Source organism: Dasypus novemcinctus, chromosome 13 (assembly GCF_030445035.2).
Source record: "Dasypus novemcinctus isolate mDasNov1 chromosome 13, mDasNov1.1.hap2, whole genome shotgun sequence".
NCBI classification, from domain to species: Eukaryota; Metazoa; Chordata; class Mammalia; order Cingulata; family Dasypodidae; genus Dasypus; species Dasypus novemcinctus.
In genome coordinates this window covers 2,029,388-2,056,943 of record NC_080685.1, presented here as the reverse complement: position 1 = coordinate 2,056,943, position 27,556 = coordinate 2,029,388, and the positions used below count along the sequence as shown (strand labels likewise).

General features: G+C 39.3%; 1 protein-coding gene across 2 annotated transcripts in view; it reads left to right on the top strand.

Annotated features, from left to right (window-relative positions):
* The window catches only part of SCCPDH (saccharopine dehydrogenase (putative)), a 66,679-nt gene that overhangs the window by 34,050 nt on the left and 5,073 nt on the right, over positions 1-27,556 (top strand). For both annotated transcript variants that reach the window (XM_071207323.1, XM_004458202.4), the window contains 4 exons: positions 1,762-1,892; positions 9,166-9,280; positions 9,692-9,811; positions 9,900-9,956. In XM_071207323.1, the coding sequence (XP_071063424.1) occupies positions 1,762-1,892; positions 9,166-9,280; positions 9,692-9,811; positions 9,900-9,956 (423 nt within the window). The remainder of the gene's footprint in view (positions 1-1,761; positions 1,893-9,165; positions 9,281-9,691; positions 9,812-9,899; positions 9,957-27,556) is intronic.

The window sequence follows — 27,556 nt, the reverse complement described above, 5'->3', positions numbered from 1 at the left end:
ATTGCTCTACACTTAAAATTGAAAATGTCTTTATCAGAGCCATTAAGAAAATGAAAATGTAAACTATAGGGTAGAGGTTATCTGCAACACATGAAGAATCCTAATAAGGTTTTGAACAAACTCTAAGGTTTATATACGGTTTAATTCCATTTCTGTAAAGCTTAGAAATTGGCAAAACTAATTTTAGTCTTCAGGGATGAATATGTACATAGTAAATCTGTAAAGAAAAGCAAGGAAGTGATCACCACAAAGTCAGGATAGAAGAGTCTTCTGTCTTCAAGGATGCTGGCATATTGTAGTTCTTAACCTGGTTGGGGGTTACATGTATTTGCTTCATAATTTCCTTAAATTGTACATTTATGTTTTGTGTACTTTCCTGTGTTCTGTTTTTTCAATGAAATAAGGTAAAAATGTAAAAAATGAATTTAATTTTTGGCTTTTTGGTGGCTTATTTTTATAATCGATTCCTAGATTTCTGTTTTAAAAGCTGTCTTCTCTGGTGTTTAGATTTGCAAATAAGTCATTTTACATTTACATTTGCAAATAAGTCAAATTGGCTAGGCCCAGATTTAGAGTAGCTCGACAATTCAAACCCTTAAGACTTTGAGTTCTGTTTCAGTTTAGTAAAAGAAGAAATACCTCTCTACCCAAGTAGAAATTAGATTCAGTGTCAACAAAGCTAAGATATAAAAACCTGAACCTTCTGATGGTTGTAACTTTTAATTATTTTGCTTATTAACAGTTAAAGACATCTTCACATCTGTCTGATATTCCTTTCAAAATCTTATAAGTTGCTTTTGAATCTTTCTAATTTACTCATTTAAGCAAGATCAACAATGTATAAGAAAAGGACATAATACAGTTATATACAATCAAAGTTATAAATTAAATTTATGTATGTGATATAGAATTAAAAGGTCCACCTACAAGTTAGGGAAATTAGTCAACACTATGACAGTAAGTTTAGCAATTACATTCTCACTTGCCTTCTCCTTTCTGCCACTTATTTCTAATTGGAGTTGGAGGTAAAGGGTGTGGAAGGTGTACTTTTGTTGGAAAAGTGGAAGGCCCTGAGCTAAGAATCATATGAAAAATAGGAAATTGAGTGGACAAATCAGAGTTTGGGTGGGATCAAGCAGATATTGAGTCTATACTAGTTACAGTACCAAAAATAAATTGAGGGGTTGAGGGAAAGAATCCTTTTACTGACCCTTAAAATTTTTAAAAATTGTTTTAACAGAATTTTGTTTTTTATTTTTTACTTTTTCTTTATCTTTTTTTAACAGAGTTTTGAGGGAAGGTAAGTGTGTAACTTGGGGCCAGAAAAAAGGGTATTGGAACCAGGTACAACATGGGAAGGATAGATGAAGAGTATGCCATGTATGTGTGGATAGATATGTGTGAGAATATCTAGAAATTGGAGGAGTCAGCATAGAATAGGGATAGGAGTGAATGAACATGGTCAGTTAGTTGAGTGAAAATGATCAAGTGAAAGTGATGGCTTATTACAAAGAACATAAATAAGGGCAAGAGGGAAGAAAAGGATGCTTAAGTTTAAAAGAATAGTGAGTATTACCAAGTTACTGAGTGTTATTACTACTTAGCATCTCGTGAAAATTCACCTGTAAGATTATTGATTAATTGATATGTCTTGCTAAAATAAGATAGTGTTCTTTGTAACAATGTATGATAAGTTAATTGGTTTTATATTTTAGTAATGACCCCTTAAGAGTTTCTTTAACTCTTGAAATATTTTATCAGGGAATGTGCATTCATGATGGTACCTGGAAGTCAGCAGTTAATGGTTTTGGAGATCGGAGTAATTTGAAAATTCTACGAAATGAGTCCAACCTGAAACCTGTTCCATTCGTTGGCCCCAAATTGAAAAGAAGGTATATAAAACTCAAAATCTAGTCTTTAATATGTCTACTCTAAGTATATGGTTGTTGGGCTGGCTGTTAATAAAGTATGCTACTTGGAAAAACCTGGAGACCTTTTTGTGGTAATTAAGTTCTGTATTGTTTCCGAAGAAAAGTAAAATATAACTGATGCATTAAATGATTGTGGGAGGATGGTGGGGTAAGAAACTCCAGGAATCATTCTCTCCATCAAAACAACTGCTGTCTGTATCAACTATTTTGAACCTCTGGAGTCTAGTGAGGATTGTGCAGCATCTGGGAAAGAGCTGAAAGAAGAGGCCAGTAAATACTGGTGAGTTTCACCCTTTGTCCATCTGCTAAATTTCAGGCAGCAGTGGGGACTGCAGCCCTGGTTCCTAGTGCGGCTTGCTGGTGCCAGGGCAGGCCAGAAAGACCCAGTCTTCCAGCGTCCAGGTCTGAGCTGAGCCCCCTGAGCTCATCGCTGTGGCTCAGCTTCTGCAGCCACTGCTGTGCCTGCTCTGAGGGAAACTTGTTCCAACCCCCTTCAGTGAAAAGCATCAGGAGTCTCCACTCAGAACATCCAGTTCTCAACAGAAAATTATAAAACACACTAAGAGGGAAATGGACTTGGCCCAGTGGTTAGGGCGTCCGTCTACCACATGGGAGGTCCGCGGTTCAAACCCCGGGCCTCCTTGACCCGTGTGGAGCTGGCCCGTGCGCAGTGCTGATGTGCGCAAGGAGTGCTGTGCCACGCAAGGGTGTCCCCCGCGTAGGGGAGCCCCATGCGCAAGGAGTGCGCCTGTGAGGAGAGCTGCCCAGCGTGAAAAGAAAGTGCAGCCTGCCCAGGAATGGCACCGCCACACTTCCCGTGCCACTGACGACAACAGAAGTGGACAAAGAAACAAGATGCAGCAAATAGACACCGAGAACAGACAACCGGGGGAGGGAAATTAGATAAATAAATAAATCATAAAAAAACAAAACAAAAAAAACCACACTAAGAAACAGGAAGATAGGGCCCATTCACAGGAAAAAAGAATGTTTCAGAAATCATCCCTGAGGAAACTCATATGTTGGTACTGTCAATCAATGACTTTAAATCAACTGTCTTAAATCTATTTAGTGGCAAAAGGACTCCGGATATAACGAACAAAACTAAATTAGGAAAATGTTATCTGAACAAAATAAAGAGATGGAAAGTTTAATACTGCGAAGTACAGTACAAAAATAAAGTTTCAACCAAGAATTCTGTATCCAGCAAGTTATCTTTCAAGAAAGGAGAAATTAAGACATTTTAACATAAGCTGAAAGAGTTCATTATCAGAAGACCTGCTCTGTAAGAAGTCCTAAAGAGAGTTCTTCAGGCTGAAATAAAAGAACACTAGACAGTAAATCGAAGCTATAGGAAGAAATAAAGCACATTGGTAAAGGTAACTACAGGGGTAAATATAAAATCATGTATATTTTGGTTTGTAACTGCTTTTTTGCCCTATATTAACATACAAATGTGTGAAGTAACATTTTAAATCTTTATAGTTGGGCACACAGTGTATAAAGGTATAATCTGAGATGATAGAAAGGGAAAGGGACAGATATATAGAAGTAGAGAGTTTATATACTATTGAAACTAAGGTGGGAATATTCAAATAAGGTTGTTGGTAGTTTAAGACGTTAGGTGCAGTTACAAAGGTAACCACTAAAGAAATAACTAAAAAGTACAGAGAAGGAAAGAAGGGAATGAAAGTAATACACTGAAAAAGAACTAAATACAAAAAAGGGCAATAATGGAGTAATTGAGGAACAAAAAGCATACAGAAAACATATCTAAATGGCAGAAGTAAATCCTTGTCAGTTATTACCTTACATGTCAGTGGATTAAATTCCCTTATAGAAAGACTGAAATTGGTAGATTGGTTGGAAAAGCATGATACATTCATATGCCCTCTATGAGAGACTAACTTTAGGTACAAAGAAGTTGAAAGTGAAAATGTAGGAAAAAATATTCCATGTAAACGATAATGAAATGAGAGAGGAGTTTGCTTAGCATCATCAGACAAAATAGACTTTAAGTAAAAAAAAAAAAGGTAACAAAAGATGAAGAAGTATATATGGCTTGATAAAAATTTCAATCCAGCAAGAAGATGTAACAATTATAAACATATATGCTCCTCACAATATGGGCCCAAAATATGTGAAGCAAAAATTGACAGAATTGATGGGAGAAATAGTTCTACAATAATAATTGGAGACTTCAGTAGACCAGTTCCAGTAATTAATAAAACATGTAAACAAAGATCAGTAAGGAAATAGAGGATTTGAACAACACTTTTAGCCAAGCAGATCTAATTGGCATATATATATATATATAACTCACCACCCAGCAACAACAGAAAAAACTTCTCAAGTGCACCTGGAATATTTTCTGGGATAGACCATATTTTAGGTCACATATCAAATCTTAATTTAAAAATATTGAAATCGGACCAGGTATCTTATTGGACCACAATGAAATGAAGCTAGAAATTAGTAACAAAAGGAAAACTGGAAAATTTACAAATATGTGGAAATTAAACAGTCCACTATTAAACAACCAATGAAATCACTAGAGAAATAAGAAATACCTTGAAATAAAAGAAAATGAAAACAACATACAAAATGTAGGGGATGCAGCAAAGGTAGTGCTCAGAGTGAAAGTTAGAGCTCTAAAAAAGAAGAAAAATCACAAATCAGTAACTTAACACCTAAAGAAACTAGAATCAGAAGAGTAAACTAAACCCAAAGTTAGACAGAAGGAAATGGTAAACATTAGCACAGAGATAAATGAAATAGAGAATGAAAAAAGGATAGAGAAAATCAACAAAACCAAAAGTTTTTTTGGAAAGATTAATAAGATCAACATACTTTTAACCAGCCTGACAAAAAAAGAGATTACAACTAAACTCATGAATGAAGTGGAGACCTTCCTGGCTACTTTACAGATATAAAAAGGTTTGTAAGAGGGTGCTGTGAATAATTATATGCCAGAAAATTAGAAACTCTAGAGAAATGAACAAATTGAATCAAGAAGAAATAGAAAAGTTATTAAGAGATCTGTGCAAAGATGTTGGATCAGGAACTAAAAACCTCTCAACAAAGAAAAGTTGAACATTTATATAAAGATATTGGTTACCAGAAGTTTCTGAGGGGAGGGAGATGGAAGAATAGGTGGAACATAGGGCATTTTTAGGGCATTGGAATTGTTCTGCCTGATTTTGCAAAGATGAATACAGGCCATTTATCCATTTTGCCAAAATCTGTAAAACTACAGTTTGAAGCGTGAACTGTAATGTAAACTATAGAACTTGATTAGTAGCAATGCTTCAATATTTGTTCATCAGTTGCAACAAATGTACCACACTAATATAAGATGTTATTAATAAGGGAAAATGTGTGTTATGGGTGGGTTATATGGGAATCCCCTATACTTTTGATGTAATGTTTCTGCAACCTAAAACTCTAAAAATAAAGTTTATAAGATTAAAAAGTTCAAGAACAGATGGTTTCTTTGCTAAATTCCAACAAATGTTCTAAGAAATATTAACACTAATTCTTTTGAAACTCTTGGAAATAATAGGAGGGAACACTTCCTAACTCATTCTATGAGGCCCGTGTTACCCTCATGCCAGAGCCAGACAAATATAGCACAAGAAAAGAACATTACAGATCAATATCACTCTTGAATATAGATGCAGAAATTCTGGACAAAATATTGGCTAACTGAATCCAATGGTATATTGAAAGGATTATATACCAAGATCAAGTGAGATTTATTCCAGGAATTCAAGGATGGTTCAAAGTAAAAAAATCAATCTGTGTAATAAACATTTATAGAATGAAGGGGGTAAAAACCTAGGTGATCATCTCATTTGATGAAGGAAAGGCATTTGATAAAATAAAACATCCTTGTATTATAAAAACACTCAGCGAGACAAGAAGGAGTTTCCTTAACAAGATAATGGGTATGAAAATCCCACAGCAAATATCATACTCGGTGGTGAGCTGAAAACTTTCTCCCTGAAATCAGGAACAAGGCAAGGATGCCTGTTGTCACTACTGTTATTAAACATTGTATTGGATGTTCTAGCTAGAGCAATCTATCAAAAGAAAGAAAAGGCATCCAGATGAGAAACTAAGAAGTTGCATAGTTAGAAGAAGTCAGGATAGAAGTCATCCCTATTAAAAGATGACAAGAGTATATACATAGAAAATCCCAAAGAAAATCAAAGAGTATATACATAGAAAATCCCACAAGAAAGCTACTAGTAAACAATTTCAGCAAAATTGCAGGAAACAAGGTAAAACATCTAAAAGTCAGTTGGATTTCTATACACCAGTAATGAACAATCTGAAAAGGAAATCAAGAAAACAACAACATTTACAGTAGCATCTAAAGGAGTAAAATACTTAAGAATAAATTTAACAAAAGATTTGTAAACTATACCTTGAAAACTATAAAGCATTGCTGAAAGAAATTAAAGAAGCCCTAAATAAATGGAAAGGCATTCCTGTGTTCATGGATTGAAAGACTTAATAGTATTAAGATATCAGTACTGCCTGAAGTGATCTACAAGTACAATACAATGCAGTCCCCATCAAAATTCCAGCAAGCTTTTTGGAAGAAATAGAAAAGCTAATTCTCAAATTCATGGAATTGCAAGGGAACTCAAATAGTCAAAACAATCTTGAAGTACAAAGTTGAAGGACTCGTACTTCTTTATTTTAAAACATTCTATAAAGGTACAATAATTAAAGCAGTGTGGTACTCGCATAAGGATAGACATATAGACCACTCTAATAGAATTGAGAATCTAGAGATATGTCCATACATCTATGACCAGTTGATCTTTTACAAGGATGCCAAGTTTGTTCCATAGGGAAAGAATAGCTTCTTTGACTAATGGTGATGAAACAATTGGATCTCCACATGCAGAAGAATGATTGTGGACCCCTACCTCAAGTCCATCAAAGACCTAAATTTAAGAGCTAATATTACAAAACTTATAAAATAGAGAAATCTTCAGGACCTTGTATTAGGCAATGGGTTCTTACATTTTACACTAAACATGAGCAATTGGAAAAAAGTGAACTGGATTTCATCAAACTGAAAAACTTGGGTATCCAAGGACATGATTAAAATGAAAATTCAGACACCAGAATGGGAGAATTATTTGGAAACCATATATCTGATATGGGTTTAATATCCAGAATATATAAAGAACTCCTACAACTCAATAATAAGAAAAACAATCCAGTTAAAAAATGGGCCAAGTATTTAAATAGGCATTTCTCCAGATAAGGTTTTTATACGCTCAATTAGTGTATGAAACATGCTCAATTTCATTAACATTAAAGATACTCATATTAGAACTACAATGAGGGAAGCGGCTGTGGCTCAATCAGTTGGGCTTCCGCCTACCATATGGGAGGTCCTGGGTTCGCGTCCCGGGGCCTCCTTGTGAAGGCAGGCTCACCCACACGCTGCGGAGAGCTACCAGCCTGCAAGCACCATGGAGAGCCGACTCGGCAAGGTGACGCAACAAAAAGGGAGACAAGCAAAAAGAAAAAACAACACAGAAGAGCATGCAATGAATGGACACACAGCAGACAACAAGCAAACTGCAAGGGGGGGCAGAAATAAAAAATAAATACAGACACAGAAGAATGCACAGCAAGTGGACACAGAGCAGACAGCAAGCAAAAAAACCACAAGGGGGGGAGGGGCAGATATAAAAAAAGGTGCAATGAGGGGAGCCAGTGTGACTCAATGGTTGTGTGCTGACTTCCTTACATACAAGGTCCCAGGTTCGATTCCTGGCTCCAGTACCTCAAAAAAACCCCAAAACCTGTAATGAGACATGACTTCATATGCACTAGCATGGCTATTAAGTACAAAATAGAAAATAACAAATGTTGGCATAGATGAGGAAAATAGGAACCCTTATACATTGCTGGGGGTATGTAAAATGCTATAGCTGTGGAGAACAGTTTGGCTGTTTCTCAGAAATGTAAACATAGAATTACCATATGACCCAGCAATCCCACTACTACGTATATACCCAAAATAATTGAAAGCAGGGACTTGAACAGATATTTGTACATCTATGGTCATCACAGCATTATTCACAGTAGACAAAAGGAAGAAGCAACCCAAGTGTCCACAAAAGGTGGTACATCCATTCAATAAGATTATTCAGCCATATAAAGAAATGAAGTGCTGGGATGTGCAGCAACATGAGTGAACCTTCAGGACATCATACTGAGTGAAATAAGCCAGACGCAAAAGGACAGGTCCTGTGTGATTTCTCTTACATGAAATACTTAGAATAAGCACAGTCACAGAGACAGAAAGCAGCATAGTGGTTACCAGGTGTTGGTAATGAGTAGAATTTTTGGGGGGTAGGTAGATGATGAAAATTATCTGAAAATAGAAAGTGGTGAAAGTTACATGGCTTTTCAATGTACTTAAAGAATTGACACTTGAAATGGTTAAAATGATTTTTATGTTGTGTATATTTTACCATAAAAGTTAATTATTTAAATAACTAGCAATAAGTGTACAATGGCAAAGTAAGTACCTCATAACACGTTTGGATACTGGAAATTTTTCATTTATGATGACTTTTCACTATTGATGTCAAATTTAAATTTTTATTCACTTTCCTTTTTTTCTTTTTTTTCCCCCAAGGTACTGGGGCCAGGGCTTGGACCCCCGGGACCTCATATTTGGAAAGCCAGCACTCAACCACTGAGCCATATCATTTCTCCTGAGTTGGTTGTTTTGTTTGTTTTTGTCTTTAGGAGGCCCCCGGGCCTGAACCCACGTGGGAAGCAGGTGCTCAACTTCTTGAGCCACACCTGCTCCCTGATTAAAGTTTATGCATTAAATTTCAGCATCTTGAAGTGTGATGATCTCATGCACATTATCCACCTTATGAATAGCACTACTATGTGAGAACTATGAAATGAATGTTTTTTGTTTGTTTTATCTTTGTCTAGGGAAATTGGTGCAGTAAAACACAAACTATATTTGTCATGTGCCCATAATATTAACAATAAACACTGCTCTACTTGACACGTGGAAACAAAGGAAGAATACTGAAATAATTTTTAATTTAGAGCACATCTGTCATATTCATTGATACTACTGCCTAAAGAAAAGTTGCTAAACAGATTTTTCAGAAATTTACTAGCTAAAGTTATAGTTAAACTGGAGAAATTGAAAAATATTCATGGGTTTGTTTTGCAGGCCAATTTCTTACTGTAGAGAACTCAGCACATATACCATTCCTTTCTTGGGATCTGATGTATCTGTTGTGAAACGGACTCAGCGTTACTTGCATGAAAATTTAGAGGAAACACCAGTAAGTATATATGGTTTATGTATTTATAAAGAATACCCAATGATTGTTACAGTTCCCTTATCTGTTTAATATAGGTTTTTCATATTTAGAAAGCAAAAAAAGCTAAATAATGCATGTTTCAGCTTCTAGAAACATAGACTCTCTAGGGTAGAGCATTTTGCATTTTATGAGGATGATAATAGCCTTACCCCATGATTCAAATCTGATGTACAGAATACCTTTTTAATGTAACAAAACATCAGTAAATTCAGTATAGGAAATATACCATTTGAAATATAACACTTTCATAAAATGACAACAGCTTTTATTTCATAACTGTGACTGAAGAGTAAGTTAGAAGTTGCTAACTTTTTTGTATTACTTGGTCTAAAATGTAGGGAGTAACATTCTAACTTTATATTCTTAATCTAGGTTCAGTATGCTGCTTATGTGACTATGGAACGCATCACTTCTGTTATTAAGCTGATGTTTGCAGGATTTCTCTTTTCATTCTTTGTGAAGTTTAGCATTGGAAGGCAACTTCTCATAAAAGTAAGTCATGTTTTATGAAACTAGATCTTTAGAAGTATTTTCCATGATTTAAAAAAAATACTAACTTCTTTTTTCTTTTCTCCTTTAGTTCCCATGGCTCTTCTCCTTTGGTTATTTTTCAAAACAAGGCCCAACCCAGAAACAGGTAACACTTTCTTTTATATCCAGGTCTCTCAAATACTTTTTTTTCTATGCTGCTTTTATTCTTATTCAATGCAGTGACAGAAACAGCTAAGACTTGATGGCATTTAGGATGTTTCAGATACCCTTTTAAGCACTTTACATAAATTAGATCATATAATCTTCTCAAACATCCCTTGATGTGGATATTATCTCCATTTTACAGATGAGGAAACTGAGGCACAGAGATACTAAGAAACTTGCCCAAGGTCCTAGAGCTAGTAATGGCAAAGCTGGAATAAGAACACAGTTCCAGAAACGATTTTTTTCTTATCCATTTTCCTTCTCCATTATCTCTTCCTTTTTTCTCTCTGCCAAGTTTCATTTCCTCTTCCCGGTAACTGGATGCCCATAGTAGATAACTTGAATTGCTGTCTCTCTGGTTTCATTAACAATATGGCTTCCTCCTCTTCCACCGTTTACACTCACAGATCCCAATCCTGGATCAGGCCTTGGGTCATTTAGCCCCCATATCCTGTATACCAGGCAGCGAAGCTCTGCTGGGGAAACATTCTGCTGTTGAGCACATGGTACCACCCCAATCCATGCTTTCCCATCTCAGTGGATGTTTTAGCACCACTTAGTAATCATTTTACTTTTTTTTTTTAAGATTTATTTATTTATTTCTCCCTCCCCTCCATCTCTTTTTGTGCTCGCTGTGTCTGTTCATTGTGTCCTTGTCTTTTTAGGAGGCACCAAATTAGGGACCTCCCATGTGGGAGGGAGGTGTCTAATTGCGTGAGCCACCTCTGCTCCCTGCTTTGTTTTGCCTCTCATTGTTTTTTCCTCCTTGTGTCTCTCTGTTGCATCATCTTATTGCATCACCTTGCTGTGCCAGCCTGTCATGTCAGCATGCTGTTTTTGCTCATCTTCTTGAGGAGGTGCCAGGAACTGAACCCAGGACCTCTCATATGGTAGGCAGGAGCTCAGTCACTTGAGCCACATCTGCTTCCCTTTTTTTTTTTAATTTATTGAAATATAGCACTCATGCATAAACATACATAAACAGTAAGTGTATAGTTCTGAACTTACAAAACAAACATATATAACATCAAACAAACATGTAACATCTCACCCTACCACCAATAACTTGCATAGTTTTTAAACCTTTTTAAATAATGATTAAAGAGCATTGTCAAAATATTACTACTAAACAAAGTAGTTTTCCCCTAGCCAATCCGATTGTTATTATCTTCATATCATTTACATATGAACATACATAAACAATTAGTGTATAGTAAAAGTTGTGAACTTACAAAGCAAACATGCATAACATCATACAGGGGTCCCATACATCAACCCTCCACCAACACCTTGCATTGTCATGAGACGTTTGGTACACACTATGAAAGAACACTGTCAAAATCTTTCTACCGGTCATAGTCCTTATCTTACATTTGGTGTGTTTTTCCCCCAACCCATCCTATTAGTATTTTTTAAATATATTTTTTTATGACAGAAGTTGTAAACTTATGAAACAATCATGCACCTGGAACATTTCCTACAGATAAGATAATATCATCTGATTGTTACCATGTCTATAGTGTACATTTGGCGCTCATTTTCCATACTGCCTCAGTATCAACACAGTACATCTTTTGCATAGATGCAAGAATATTATATTATTACTATTAACCACAGTTCATAGGTCACTCCAGCTATATTTTTCCCATGCTTCTCCACATTCCCAACACCCTGCAGTAGTGATTTACATTTGTTGTAGCTAACAGAGGACATTCTTGCATCTGTACCATCAACCACAATTCTCACCCACCTCTTGGTTTACTGTGCTATCCAGTTCCTAGATTATTCTCAAGCATTCTGTCAATTGGCATTTACATAACTAGACTATTTTCAGTCACATCCCCATTTATAAACTAGCTGTTACTCACTGTGTTACCATCCACTCTATACATTTCCACAGTTTTACAGTAAAGCTAATTAAAACTTCTACATACATTAAACATCAGTAGTCCACTCAGTCCTCCTTTTATCTCCTTTAAGAATCTACCACCTACCACCAGGTCTTGAAGATATTTTCCAATAATTTCTTCTAGAAGTTTTATGGTTCTTTTATTTTTAGTTTTTTGATCCATTTTGAATTAACTTTTGGATAAGGTGTGAGATAGGGGTCCTTTTTCCTTCTCTCAGCTATGGATGTCCAATTTTTTCAGTACCACTTGTTGAATGGATTGTTCTGCCTGAGCTGTGTGAGTTTGACAGGCTAGTCAAAAATCACTTCACCATACCTGTGAGGGTCTGTCTGTTTCTGAACCATAAATTTGGTTCCATTTGTCTGTTGTGTCTGTCTTTAAGCCAGTACCTATAGTGTTTTTACCACTATAGGTAGGTATTATAATTTAAAGTTTGGAGATGGGGGTTCACTTTTCCTTTTTATGATGTTTCTGGCTATTCAGGACTCCTTACCCTTCCAAATAAATTTAATGATCGTGTTTTCAATTTTTTCTTTAATGCTGGTGGAATTTTTATCAGGATTGCATTAAATCTATCAATTTGAGTAGAATTGACATCTTAATGGTATTTAGTCTTCTAATCAATGAGCATGGACTGTTCTTTCATTTATTTAGGGCTTTTTTGATTTGTTTTAACATTGAGTTGCAGTTTTCTGAATACAAGTGCTTTACATCATTGGTTAAGTTTATTCCTGACTATTTGAGTTTTATCTGTCATATTTTATTTTCACCACTCTTTTGACACTTTCAGTTGCTTTTATTGATATAACCTTCATTTCTAGACACTCTTCCAGGCCCTTCCTGTCTTTTCTCTTCAGGCTCTAGCTCACCCTTTGTTATTTCCTGAAAATTTGATCTCTTGCTTAGAAATTCTCTCAGTTTCTGTTTATCTGTAATATTCTAATTTCACCCTCATTTTTGAAAGACAGTCTTGCTGTATAAGATTCTAGGCTGGAAGTTTTTCTCTTGTATCTTAAATATATCAGACCACTGTCTTCTTGCCTCCATGGTTTCTGGTGAGAAATCAGCACTTAATCTTATTGGATATCCCTTATATGTTATGCATTGCTTTTCTTTTGCTGTTCTCAGAATTCTCTCTTTGTCTTTGGCCTTTGATATTCTGATGAATATGTGTCTTGGAGTTGGTCTGTTTGGATTTTGTTGGATGGTAGTACATTGTGCTTCTTGGACAGGGATATCTGTGTCCTTCAATAGGGTTCGGAAATTTTCTACCATTATTTCTTTAACTATTCCTTCTGAACCTTTTCCCTTATTCTGGGACACCCATGACAAGCATGTTTGCGCACCTTTTGCTGTCATTTAGTTGCCTGAGACCTTGTTCAATTTTTTCCACTCTTTTATTCATCTGTTCTTTTGTATTTTCACTTTCAGAGGTCATTTTTTCAAGCTTACCAATCCTTTTTTCTGTTTCCTCAAATCTGCTATATGATTCCAGTGTTTTTTTAAAATTTCATTGATTGTACCTTTCATTCCCATAACAGCTACTATTTTCCTATGTATGCTTTCAAATTCTTTTTGTGCTCATCCAGTGTCTTCTTAATATCCTTAATCTCTTTAGCCATCTCATTGAATTTATTAAGGAGATTTTTTTGAACATCTATGATTAGTTGTCTCAACTCCTTTATGTCATCTGGAAGCTTATCTTGTTTAACTGAGCCATGGCTTCCTGTTTCTTGGTGTGGATTTTAATTTTTTGTTGGTGTCTTCACATCTAGCTTACTAGAGTATTTATTCTGGGTGCAGTTTTTCTCTTTAGTGTAGGGCTTCATTCCTTCTACTTGCTTTGGGAGTAGTTTGCTTTTCTTTTTCTGTTTCCTCCAGCTGTGCAGTTAGGTCATTGATTTTACCTCTTCTTTTTTAATGTAAGAATTGAGGGCTATAAATTTTCCTATCAACACTGCCTTTGCTTCTTCCCATAGGTTCTGATATGTTATGTTCTCATTGCCATTAGTCTCAAGATATTTATTGATTTCTCTTGAAATTTCTTCTTTGGCCCATAGATTCTTTGAGTGTGTTGTTTAATCTCCATATATATATGTGAATTTTCCCTTTTTCTGCTGCTCATTGGTTTCCAACTTTATTCTGTTTGGAAAAGAGAGAAAAGAAAAAGTCCTTTTTATAATTTTGATTTTGTTGAATTTATTAAGATCTGCTTTGCGACCCAGCATATGGTCTATCCTGGAGAAAGATCCATGAGCACTTGAAAAGAATGTATATCTTGCTCTTTGGGGGTGCAGTGTTCTGTGTATGTCTATTAGGTGCAGTCTATTTATCATATTATTCAGGCTCTCTCTTTCTTTATTGATCCTCTGCCCAGATGTACTATCCCATGCTGAGTGTGGTGTATTGAAGTCTCCAAGTATTATTGTAGAGGTTTCTCCCTTCAGTTTTGCCACTGTTGGCCTCATGTATCTTGAGCCATCCTGATTCGGTGCATATACATTTATGATTGTTATTTCTTTCTAGTGAATCATCCCTTTTGTTAATATGTAATGTCCTTCCTTTTCTCTAATAACAGTTTTGCTTTTAAAGACTGTATCATCTGATATAAGTATAGCTACCCCAGCTTATTTTTAGTTACTGCATGCATGGAGTATCTTTTTCCAACCTTTCACTTTCAGTCTATTTGTATCCTTGGGTCTAAGGTGAGTCTCTTGCAGACAGCATGTAGATGGCTCATATTATCTTATCCATTCCACCAGTCTGTGTCTTTTGATTGGGGAGTTTAATCCATTAACATTCAATGTTATTACTGTAAAGGCAGTTCTTATTTCATCCATTTTGATCTTTGTGTTTTATGTAATTTTATTTTTGATAATTTTAGTTACTGTTACTGATTCAGTCATCATTTCTAGATTCTCTTCCAAGCCCCTCTCTCCTGTCTTTCTTTTTCAGTCTATAACACGTCTTTTAGTATTTCCTGCAAACCCCATCTTTTTGTTATAAACTCTCTGTTTCTGTTTATCTGTGAATATTCTAATCTTGCCCTCATTTTTGAAAGATAATTTTACCGGATATAAAATTATTGGTTGGCAGTTTTTCTCTTGCACTGTCTTAAATATATCATACCTCTGCCTTCTTGCCTCCATGGTTTCTGATGAGAAATTGGCACTTAATCTTTTTTTAAAATTATTTCTCTTTTTTTTTTCAAGATTTATTTATTTATTTCTCTCCCCTCTACCCCCCCACCCCACCCTGGTTGTCTGTTCTCTGTGTCTGTTTGCTGCATCATCATCTTTGTCCGCTTCTGTTGTCAGCGGCTCGGGCATCTGTGTCTTTTTTTGTTGCGTCATCTCTTTCCCCTCGCCTCCCCAGCTGTCTGTTCTCTGTGTCTATTTGCTGCGTCTTCTTCTTTGTCCGCTTCTATTGTTGTCAGCAGCATGGGAATCTGTGTTTCTTTTTGTTGCGTCATCTTGTTGTGTCAGCTCTCTGTGTGGGTGGCGCCATTCTTAGGCAGGCTGCACTTTTCTTTCCCGCTGGGCGGCTCTCCTTTCGGGGCGCACTCCTTGCGCTTGGTGCTCCCCTATATGGGGGATACCCCTGCGTGGCACGGCACTCCTTCCACGCATCAGCACTGCGCATGGGCCAGCTCCACACGGGTCAAGGAGGCCCAGGGTTTGAACCGCAGATCTCCCATGTGGTAGACGGATGCCGTAACCACTGGGCCAAATCTGCTTCCCGGCACTTAATCTTATTGGGTATCCCTTATATATTATGCATTGCTTTTCTCTTGATGCTCTCAGAATTTTCTCTCTGTCTTTGGCATTTGACATTCTGACTATTCTGTGTCTCGGAGTTGGTCTGTTTGGATTTTTTCGGATGGGAGTATGTTGTGCTTCTTGGACACGGTATCTATGTCCTTCAATAGGGTTGGGAAATTTCCCACCATTATTTCTTCAGATATTCCTTCTGCCCCTTTTCCCATCTTTTCTCCTTCTGGGACACCCAGGACAGTTATGTTTATACATCTCTTGCTGTCATTTATTTCTCTGAGACTCTGTTCAATTTTTTCCATTCTTTCTTTATCTGTTCTTTCGTATGTTCACTTGTGGAGGCCATGTCTTCTAGCTCACTGATCTTTTCTTCTCTTTCCTCAAATCTGCTATTAGATGCCTCCAGTGTGAACATCTATGATTAATCGTCTCAACTCCTTTATGTCATCTGGAGGCTTATCTTGTTCCTTTCATTGGGCCATATCTTTCTGTTTCTTGGTATGGATTATAATTTTTTGTTGGTGTTTTCACATCTGGCTTGCTAGATGCATTTATTCTGGGTGCAGTTTCTCCATTTAGTTTAGGGCTTTCTTATCTTTTCTCCCTTGCTGGTTGTGTAGTACTAGTCTAGGATGTAGTTGCTGCTGTAAGCTTTGGAGGCTGAAGCCACCCGTGTTGCTCCAGTAAGTGATGACACTTTTCCCACCTTTCTCCTCTGTCAGGATTAGGGTCAGAGCTGCAGCTGTGTGTAATAATCCGAGTTGGGCAGGACAAGACTGACCGTAGTTGCCTGGAGCGACTGATGAAGCTTCATGCCCCTTCCCTCCCTGCTTTGGGTGGGGATGGAGCTATAGTTATGGGCAGCAGTCTGTGCCACATGGGTTCAAAATGACCACTTTCCCGGGTAAACTAACGTAGCACCAGACCCCCTGCCTGCCGTGGTGGGAATGGACCCTCTGAGTGCCCAACAATCTAATCCGTGTGGGCTGAATACACCTGCAGTTGTCGTGAGAGGCTGAGGGAGTGCTTTCCCTTCTGCCCTTTAGGAGATGGGAAACGAACCACCGACGCCTAATAGTTCATTCTCTGTAGGCTGAAAGCACCTGCCATTTCCCAGAGAGGCTGTGGAGACACCAGCCCCCTCCTGTCCTATTGGGGGTGGGGTGGATCCTTAGAGCCCAACAGTTCAGTCCATGCTGGCTGAAAGTGCCTGCCATTGCCTGGAGAGGCTGTGGAAACACAAGCCCCTTCCTTTCTTTTTGGGTGTGGGGGTGGATCCACAAGCACCCACCAGTCCAGACTGTGTGGGCCTAAAGCACCTGTAGTCACCCAGAGATGCTGGGCAGCACAGCCCATCTCTTGTCCTGTTGGGGGTGGGGTTGGGGCCACAGGTGCCCAGTGGTCGGGTCTGTGCAGGCCAGCAGTTGCCCTGAGAGGCTGAGGGAGCACCAGCCTCCTCCTCTCCTGTGAGGGACAGAGGAGGAGAGGAACTCGAAGGCACTCAACAGACCAGTTCCTGTGGGTGGAAAACGCCTACAGCTGCCCGGAAAGGCCGAGGAAACCCAGCTCCTCTCTTACCCTCTTGGGGTACAGGGGTGCAGCCCCAGGTGGCTGACTATTCAGTCTGTGCCAGGAGAGCACCTGCAGTGGCCTGGAGAGCCTGGTGCAGGGCCCGCCAGCTTCCTCCCTGCTGGAGGTGGGGCTCAGCCTAGGCTCGGGCTGCAGTCAGATATTAGTAGAAAGAAGCTGGTCCCTAACGTCACTGGATGTTCACGCAGCCAGGCTTCCCCTCATGCCAGGGGCGGAGTCAGCATGGCAGCTACGGGCCCTTTCCAGCTTGGACAGGCTCAAACCCTGGCTGTTTCTAGAGTTATGCATTAGCCATCTGAGTCCACTAATAGTAGCTGAGTGTGGTGGACAGCTGTTTTTCCTCCACTGTTTATGGGAAATGGAGCATCTAACTCCAGCCACAGAATAGCTCCTGAGGCGGCTTGCGCCACTAGAGTAACATGGGCACTGACCTCTGCAGTGTGACTTGCAATTTCCCAGAGAGGTGGCGCATGTCCTCCCGGTGTCCTCCCTGCTGGAGGTGGGGCTAGTTTTCAGATTAATCCTGCAATCCTATCTGGGTGGAAAGAAGCCAGTCCCTACCAGCACTGTGATTTTTAATCAGCCTCGCTTCCCCTCATGCCAGGAACAGTAAAAATGGCAGTTACTGGCCACCTTCGGACCTGGACAGGGTCAAACTTTTAACTGTTCCCAGGATTATACTTTAACCCACTGAATTTACTCGTCAGTAGCTGAAGTTGGTGCCCAACCACTTCTTCCTCCCCCTTTTTTGAGAAGTGGAATTTTCAATTCCAGCTGCAGAACAGCTCCCGAGGCGGCTTGTGCCTCCATTGGGGTTGGGCACCGGGCTCTGTGGTGTGGCACGCTCTACTTATGAATCTTCTCTGTAAATTGGCAGTCTCCTCCTTCCATTCCTTCAAGGATGTTGCAGGATGCTCTTCTGGCCTCTTGGAGCCCCCAGACAGGTGCTTCAGCTAGCTCCAGAGAGCTCTTGGTGATTACTAACTACTGCCTGTAGCCTGAGCTGACAATAGGAGCGCCTTACTCTGCCGCCAACTTGGCTTCCTCTCCTCCTTTTACCTTTGATTAGTCATCTTCTCAGCTCCCTTCAGTGGCATTAAAAAAAACACACAGTTATCCAAATCCAACTTTCTTCCCTATCTGCAAATGATTGCCACTTCAACTTCCCTAAAAGAATTGAGAACATCCGTTTTGTATTGCTGGTGGACTTTTTATTGGGATTGCATTGAATCTATATATCAATTTGAGTGGAATTGACATCTTAATGATATTTAGTCTTCCAATCCATGAGCATGGAATGTTCTTCCCGTTATTTAGGCCTTTATTGATTTCTTTTAACATTGAGTTGCAGTTTTCTGAATACAAGTGCTTTACATTGTTGTTAAGTTTATTCCTGACTATTTGAGTTTTATCTGTCATATTTTATTTTCATCACTCTTTTGACACTCTTTGTTACTTTTATTGATATAATCTTCATTTCTAGACTCTTCTAGGCCTCTCTCTCCTTTCTTTTCTTTTCAGGCTCTAGCATACCCTTTAGACTTTCCTGAAAATCTGGTCCCTCGGTTAGAAATTCTCTCAATTTCTGTTTAACTGTGAATATACTAAACACACCCTCATTTTTGAAAGACAGTCTTGCTGGATATAAGATTCTTGGCTGGAAGTTTTTCTCTTATAGTATCTTAAATATATCACACCACTGTCTTCTTGTATTCATGGTTTCTGGTGAGAAATCAGCACTTAATCTTACTGGGTATCCCTTATATGTTATGCATTGCTTTTCTCTTGCTGTTCTCAGAATTCTCTCTTTGTCTTTGGCATTTGGCATTCTGATTAGTATATGTTTTAGAATTGGTCTGTTTGGATTTTTTCGGATGGGAGTATGTTGTGCTTCTTGGACATGGATATCTATGTCCTTCAATAGGGTTCGGAAATTTTCTGCCATTATTTATTTAAAAATTCCTTCTGAACCTTTTCCCTTCTCTTCTCCTCCTGGGACACCCATGACACATATGTTTGCACATCTTTTGCTGTCATTTAGTTCCTTGAAACCATGTTCAATTTTTTCCATTCTTTTCTTCATCTTTTCTTTTGTATGTTCACTTTCATAGGCCATTTCTTCAAGCCCACCAATCCTTCTGCCTCTTCAAATCTATTATATGATTCCAGTGTTTTTTTAAATTTCATTTATTATGCCTTTCACTCCCATAAGATCTGCTATTTTTCTTTGTATGCTTTCAAATTCTTCTTTGTGCTCATCCAGTGTCTTCTTAATATCCTTAATCTCTTTAGCCATATCACTGAATTTATTAAGGAGATTCGTTTGAACATCTGTGATTAGTCGTCTCAACTTCTTTATGTTATCTGGAGGCTTATCTTGTTCCTTTAACTGGGCCATAGCTTCCTGTTTCTTGGTGTGGATTATAATTTTTTGTTGGTGTCTTGGTACCTGGCTTACTAGAGTATTTATTCTGGGTGCTGTTTTTCTCTTTAGATTAGGGCTTCCTGCCATTTCTTCTTTGCTGGTTGTTCAGTAGGAACCAAAGATGTAGTTGGTGCTATAAGCTGTGAGGCTCAAGCTGCCCTCATTACCCCATGGACTGATGAAGCTTCTCCCAACTCTTCCCATTTGCCAGGGGTAGGGACAGAGTCACAGCTGTGGGGAATAATCTAAGTCATGCAGGCCTAGACTCTAGTTGCCCAGAGAGACTGATGAAGCTCCATTTCCCTTTCTCCCCTTCCTGGGGCAGGGATAGAACTGCAGGTGTGGGCAGTAATCTATGCAGTGTGGGTCCAAGATGACTGCAGTTACCATGGTGGACTTCTGATTTTGAGTCTGACAGCCAGAGTTACCTGCAGTTACCTGGATAGGCTGGTGCAGGGCCCACCAGCCTCCTCCCTGCCAGAGGTGGGGCTGAAGCCTAGTCTAGGGCTGCAGGCCGATCTGGGTGAAAGAAACTGGTTCCTACCATCACTGTGATTTTTGGTCAGCTCAGCTTCCCCTCAGGCTGGGGGCAGAGTCAAAATGGTGGCTACCGGCCTCTTTCTGACCTGGACAAATTCAAACTTTAGCTCTTCTTAGGGTTATACTCTAGCCAGCCGAGTCTTCTAATCAGTAACTCAAATCGGTGGGGAAGTGGAGCTTTCAATTCCAGCCACGGAATAGCTCCCGAGGTGGCTTGTGCCTCAGTGGAGGATGGGCACCTGCCTCCAGGGTGTGGAGCCTCTACTTACGAGTCTTCTCTGCAGATGGGCAGATTTCTCCTTCCATTCCTTCAAGGATGTCGCAGGATGCTCTTCTGGTCTCCTGGAGCCCCCAAACAGGTGCTTCAGCTAGCTCCAGAGAGCTCTGGGTGATTACTAACTGCCTGTAGCAGGACCTGACTCCAAGTGGTCCTTACCTCACTGCCATCTTGCTGGTTGTCCAGGAGGAGGTTTTTGATTACTGATTCATTCTCTTCATTAGTAATTGGGTAGTTGAGATCTTCTGTTTCTTTTTGAGTAAGTCTAGGTAGTTTGTGTGTTTCTAGGAATTTGTCAATTTCATCTAGGTTTTCTAATTTGTTGGCATGTAGTTAATAGTATCCTCTTATAGTCCTTTGTATTTCAGTAGGGTCAGTCCCCCTTTTCTTTTCTGATTTTAGTAAATTATGTCCTCTCTTTTTTTTTCTTCATAAGTCTAGCTAAAGCTTTAATAGTTTTATTGATCTTTTCAAAGACCCAGCTTTTGATTTGGATGATTTTCTCTATTGTTTTTGTATTCTCTATATGATTTATATCTGCTCTAATAATTATTTCCTTCCTTCTACTTGCTTTGGCTTTATTTTGCTCTTTTTCTAGTTCTTTTAATTTTGAAGGTAGATTTCTGATTTGAAATCTTTCTTTTTTGATGTAACCACTTAGAGATATAAATTTCTGTCTCTGCACTATATCTGCTGCATCCCATAAGTTTTGGGAACTTGTATTTCTTTTTCATTGGCTTCAAAATATTTCCCAATTTCTTTTGTGATTTCCTCTTTCACCCATTGGTTTTTTTAAGAGTACATTCTTTAATTCCACCTATTTGTTTATTTTCTGTTTCTCCTTCTGTTACTCATTTCTAGGTTCATGCCATTGTGGTCAAAGAAGATATGTTGTATCATTTCAATGCTTTTTAATTTATTGAGACTTAGTTTGTGACCTATAAGCTCTATTCTGGAGCACTTGCAAAGAATATGTATTCTGTTCTTGTTGGGTGTAGTGTTGTATATGTCCTTTGTTCTAGTTGGTTTATGTTATCATTCAAATCTTGTATTTCCTTAGAGATCTTTTGTCTAGGTGTTTTATTGATTATTGAAAGTGGCGTATAAAAGTCTTCTACCATTAATGTAGAAATGTATATTTGTCCCTTCAAATCAATATATTTTCTTCATATATTTGGGACTCTCTTGTTAGGTGCATATATATTTTACACCTTCTTGTTGAATTGACCCCTTTATCAGTATAAAATGACCCCATCTTTGTCTCTCATAACTCATTTTGACTTCAGGTCTATTTTATCTACTAGTATGGCTACCCCTGCTCTCTTTTCTTTACAACTTGCATGGTATATATCTTTTCCAACCTTTTTCAACCTACTTATATCTTTGAATTTAAGGTGAATCTCTTGTGTACGGCATATAATTGGATCATGTTTTTTTTATAAATTCTGCCAATCTCTACCTTTTGACTGGTGAGTTTAATCCATTATATCTAAAGTCACTAATAATGTAAGACTTTCTTCTGCCATTTCGGTGTTTGTCTTTGTATGTCTTATACCTTTTTTGTCCCTCAGTTTTTCCATTAATGCCTTCTTACATAATTATTTTATTTTTATATTGTAACTTATTGAATCCTGTTTTGTTTCCTAGGCTGCTTAAAGTAAATACTATGAAATGGTTTGGCTTAAGCAATGGGAATTATTCACTTACAATTTGAAGCTGGGAAGAAGTTCAAATCAAGGCATCATCAAGGTGATGCTTTCTCCCCAAGATCATGGCTGCTGGCGATCCTTGGTTCCTCTGTCACATGGCAGGTCACTTGGCAGATTCTCCTGGTGTCTCCCTTTCCTTCTTGGTTTTGTTGATTTCGCTTCTTCCCTCTATGGCTCACATGCATGTGCACTCTCTCACTCTCTCTCTCTTCATTCCATTTATAAAGGACTCCAGCAATAGGATTAAGACACAAACCGAATGAGGTGGGTCATACCTGCACCGAATAGCCTCATCCTACTTTCAGTGAGTTCACACCCACAGGAATGGATTAACTTTTTAAGAACCTAATTTTCTTGGGTACATACAGTTCCAAACTATGAGTCCCTTGTGTTTACCATGGGGTTAAAATTTAACATGCTGAACATATAACAATCATATTTGATTTGATACCAACTTAACTTCAGTAGCATCCATGTGCACTGTCCTGTACCTCTCCATCCCTCCACCTTTTTTGTACTTGTTACTGATTATATCTTTGTAAATACATTTTGTGTCCAAAACCATCAAGTTATCATTACTTTTATGCATTTGCATTTTAGCGAGTGTAGGAAGTAAGAAGTGGAGTTAGAGCCAAGAAATACAATGCACTAGTACTGGCATTTATAATTTCACAAGTGGATACTTTACTTGCAGTTTTCATTGCTTCGTGCTGCTTTGAGCCACAATCTAGAGTCCCTTTCTAGCCTAAAGAGCTCCCTCTGACTGTACACATAGGGCAGGGCTAATGGTGATGGCCTCTCTCCACTTTTGTTTATCTGGGAATATCTTAATCTCCCCCTCATTTTTGAAAGAGAGTCTCACCAGATATAAAATTCTTGGTTATTAATTGTTTTCTTTCCGTGTTTTAAGTATTTTAACCCACTGCTTTCTTGCCTCCATGGTTTCTGATGAGAAATCAGCTCTAAGTCTGATTGGGACTTCCTTATATGTAACACATTGCTTTTCTCTTGCAGCTTTCAGAGTTCTTTCCTTGTCCTTTGTATTCGACATTTTGATCAATAGGTAATGGACCAAATTTTTCTGCAAGTCTATCCTGTATGTTGTTCTCTGGAATTCTTAGTTGTACATATTCATGTCTTTTGCCAAGTTTGGAAATTTTCTGTCATTATTTCTTTGAATATTCATTCTGCCCTTTTCTCTGTTTCTTTTCCTTCTGGGACTCCCATAATGTGTTTATTTGTTTGCTTGATGGTGTTCCATGGGTCTCCTAGGCAACTTTTGCTTTTTCTAATTGAATTCATTTCAATTGTCTTGTTTTCAAGTTCACTGATTCTTTATCTACCATCTCCAGTTTGCTCTTGAAACTCTCCTGGGTATTTTTCATTTCAGTTTTTGTAGTTTTCAGTAGTTCTGTTTGATTCCTTTAAAAATTTTTTTCTCTTTATTGACATTCTCCTATTGTTTATTCATTGTTTTTCTAAAATCCTTTAGTCCTTTCTCTGTATTTTCTTTCATCTCCTTGAGAACAGTGAAGATCATTTTTTGAAAGTCTTTGTCCAGCATGTTCACGGTCTGCTTTTAATTGTTTTTCTTCTGGATTTTTATCCTTTTCTCTTAGATGTCTTTTAATTTTTTGTTGCACAGTGTACATGTTAGTATTTTGAAATGTATACTCTGGTGGGAGCGGATGTGGCTCAAGCGGTTGAGTGTCTGCTTCCCAAATGGGAAGTACCAGGTTTAGTTCATGGTGCCTCCTGAAAAAAAAAACAAGCAAGCAAATAAAAAAACCAACTCAGGAATTGATGTGGCTCAGCTGTGTTGAGCGCTGACTTCCCACATACAAGGTCCCGGTTCAATACCCGGCCCCAGTAGATCTCAAAAAAAAAAAAAGTTTACTCTGGGATTTATTCCCTGAAATGTCTTTTTCTTGAGCTTGTAACCACCTGGTGAAATGACAGGGGTTTTCTTGAGTGCCAGGCCTCCTATCAGGAAGGTCTGCCCAGAGTGAAAGTGTGCAGGATCCTCTCTTTTCTGGATCTGTGTCTTGTCCTGGGTTTGCTCTGGAGAGGGGATGTGGTCGGGGCCAGGAAAGGCTCCAGAAGCTTCTTCCATGGCTCCCCAAATCTGTGCTTTCTTCACTCAGCACCTGCTGAGCAAAAGCAGCCTGTCATCTGTCTTCCGCAGCTCTGAAGAAGTATACCATCTTTAAGTCTGCTCTGCTGTGTTTGTCCAGGGAGGGTCAGAACAGTGCCTGCCTCACAGCTGGGCCCCCCGCAATCTCAAGTAGCTAATCAAAATGTGCGATCAGCAAACAGCCTGTGCCCACCCTGGATCTTGGGGAAGTGGGTTCGTATGTCCTGTCTGGCACCACCAAGTTAGCCAGGAGCCAGATCCCACCTCTGCCTGCTGCGAGAGTGGAGAGTGGGCACTCTCACCTCATGGAGGGGGAGCCATTTACTTGTATTCACTGCCATTGACCAGTGTCTTCCTCCACCCCTCCCTGGATGCATTTCTGTGGACTCTGGAGTTTCAAAATACCAATACGGACAGTTGCTGCCTGTTGAATTGTACTTCTGGTGGAGGGACTGATTTCTGGAGCTTCCTGATCCACCATCTTCCCATAGTCCCTCTCGTCATTGCCTTTTTAAAAGTCTTCCCTAACCCACAGCTTTGACAAGGATTCTTAGTTGTGGTTTTACATCTGGAAAATACCTAGGAGCTTTTTTCAAGTGTACACGCCCTAACAAGACTTCTGGGCATTCTGATGCAGTATGTCTGGAGTGGAGCCTAAAAGTAATTTATTGATTCTCAACTTTGGGCTAGAATTCAAAACCGAAGACTGTTGGGAAGCAGATTTGACTCAGTGGATAGAGCGTCTGCCTACCACATGGGAGGTCCAGGATTCAAACCCGGGGTGTCCTGACCGATGCGTAAGCTGACCCACGTGCAGTGCTGATGTGCGCAAGGAGTGCCGTGCCACGCAGGGATGTCCCCCGTGTAGGGGAGCCCCACGTGCAAGGAGTGCGCCCTGTAAGGAGAGCCGCCCCGTGCAAAAAAAGAGTAGCCTGCCCCAGGAGTGGCGCCGCACACACAGAGAGCTGACACAGCAAGATAACAAAAAGAGACAGTGCCACTGACAAGAATCCAGGCGGACACAGAAGAACACATAGCAAATGGACACAGAGAGCAGACAATGGGGGGGGAGTGATAAATAAATAATAAATCTTTTAAAAAAACAACAACTGAAGACTGTTTGGCAATTGTGGTTTAATTGGTCTGGAGTGTGGCCTGTGCTTTGGGGTTTGGCTGGGAATCACTGATTCAGAGGTAGGAAGATGCCATATCAATTTAGTAAATGTCAGTGTATGCCATGCCTTAAAAATGTATCCTGGGTGGGTTTTTTTTTTAAAGATTCATTTTATTTGTTTATTCCCCCCCACACACACACACACCATTTGCACTTGTGTCTGCTCTCTGTGTCCATTTGCTGTGTACTCTCTTGTCTTCTCTTTTGGAGGCACTGGGAACCTTAACTGGGACCTCCTATGTTGGGGAGAGATGCTCATTTGCTTGAGACACCTCCACTCCTTGCTTTGTTGTGTCTCATTTTGTTTCCTCTTTATGTCTCCTGGTTGTGTCACCTCGTTGCGTTAGCTTGCTGTGCCAGCCTGTCATGCCAGCTCACTGTCTTGCTCATCTTCTCCAGGAGGCACCAGGAACCAAACTCAGGACTTCCCATGTAGTAGGCAGGCCCTCAGTCTCTTGAGCCGTATCCGCTTCCCCTGGTGGTTTTAGTACACAGCCTTCGAGCACCCCTGGCCTGAAGTTAACCTATGTGGTACCTTCCTAGGCTCTTAAGGATCTAGTCTTGACTGGCAGATAGGTTTGATTTTTCACATCAACTCTGAATAATTGATAGTGGCAGCTTGGAATTTCTGTTAAAAATAGTTCTAAAGCTGAATGTGCTCTTAAGATGTTTCCTATTTGCTAAAAGAAATACCACACAGTGAGTTAGCCTAACAACAGGAACTTAATGGCTCTCATTTCAGGAGCTAGAAGGCTCGCTTTCTCCTAGGGTCGGTATGTTCTGGATGGCTGGCCGTCTTGGAGGTCCTTGGCTTTTCTGTCACATGGTGTATTAGTCAGGATTCTCCAGAGAAGCAGAACTGACAGGACATATATATGTGTCTGTCTATCTAAATATAAAGGAATTTATTATAGGAATTGGCTCACACAACCGTGGGGATTGGAGAGTGTGAATTCCATAGGGAAGACCACAAGTGGGGAACTCCAGTGAAGGTTTGATGATTCCTCAGAAGAAGCTGGCTGACTGAAGTGGAGAAATTTCTTACTTCTGACTTTTGAAATCATCAGTTCTCCCTTTAAGGCCTTCATCTGATTGGATGAAGGCAGTCTTCATCCAGTGTCTTTGCTGAAGGCAATCTCCTTTGTTTATCACAGATGTAGTCAGCTTTGGGTGCAGTTAGCCTTTTAAGTCCATGGAATACTTCACAGTAACAGTCATGCCAGTGCTTGCTTCACCAAACAACCGGCACCATAACCTGGCCAAGTGGAGACATGAACCTAACCATCACCTCCCACCTCTTGTTAGCTTGGCATCCATACACGTCTTCTTAAACCATACTTAATCTAAATAAAGACAGTAACTTAGTCAAACTTTGGCCTAACATAATTCAGCTATACTTTGTACAGCCAGAAATACACTTCTATTCTAGGCATACTCTTCTTTGCCTCCATTGTGTAGCATTCCTATTTCCCCTTGATAATCAGGGTCAATCACCCCAGCCAGTATAGTAACTTCCTTCTTTGCCTGTTGATTCAGAGGCAAAAGGAGCCCAAGGTGGCTGGTGGCAGCCTTAACTTCCAGTTCAGTGGAGTCGTCGTGTTCCCTATGGCAGCACTCCTCCTTTTGGAACTAAGACCTGTAGACCAGCAGAGATTAAGCTGTCGTGGGGACAGGAAACAGAAGGTTTTTAGTGGGTCACTAGGGATAATCGTGTGTGCTGCCACTCTGATTTTCATCCTATGATTCCTGGACACGTGAATCCTGGTTATGAGAGAAACAGCACCATAGAGTAGAGCCTGGTTTAGAGCTTATACAGCCTCCTGGAGAACACTGCCCCAGCCCTGCAAGATATTGCCACCTAGTTGGAGCCATAATTGAGTCTTCGAAAGGCCGTTCCACCGTTCTATCGATCAGGTACTTTAGCATGATGGGCAATATGGCAAGACCAGTGAATTCCGTGAACATGTGCCATTTCCCACATTTTATTCACTACGAAGTGTGTTCCTTAT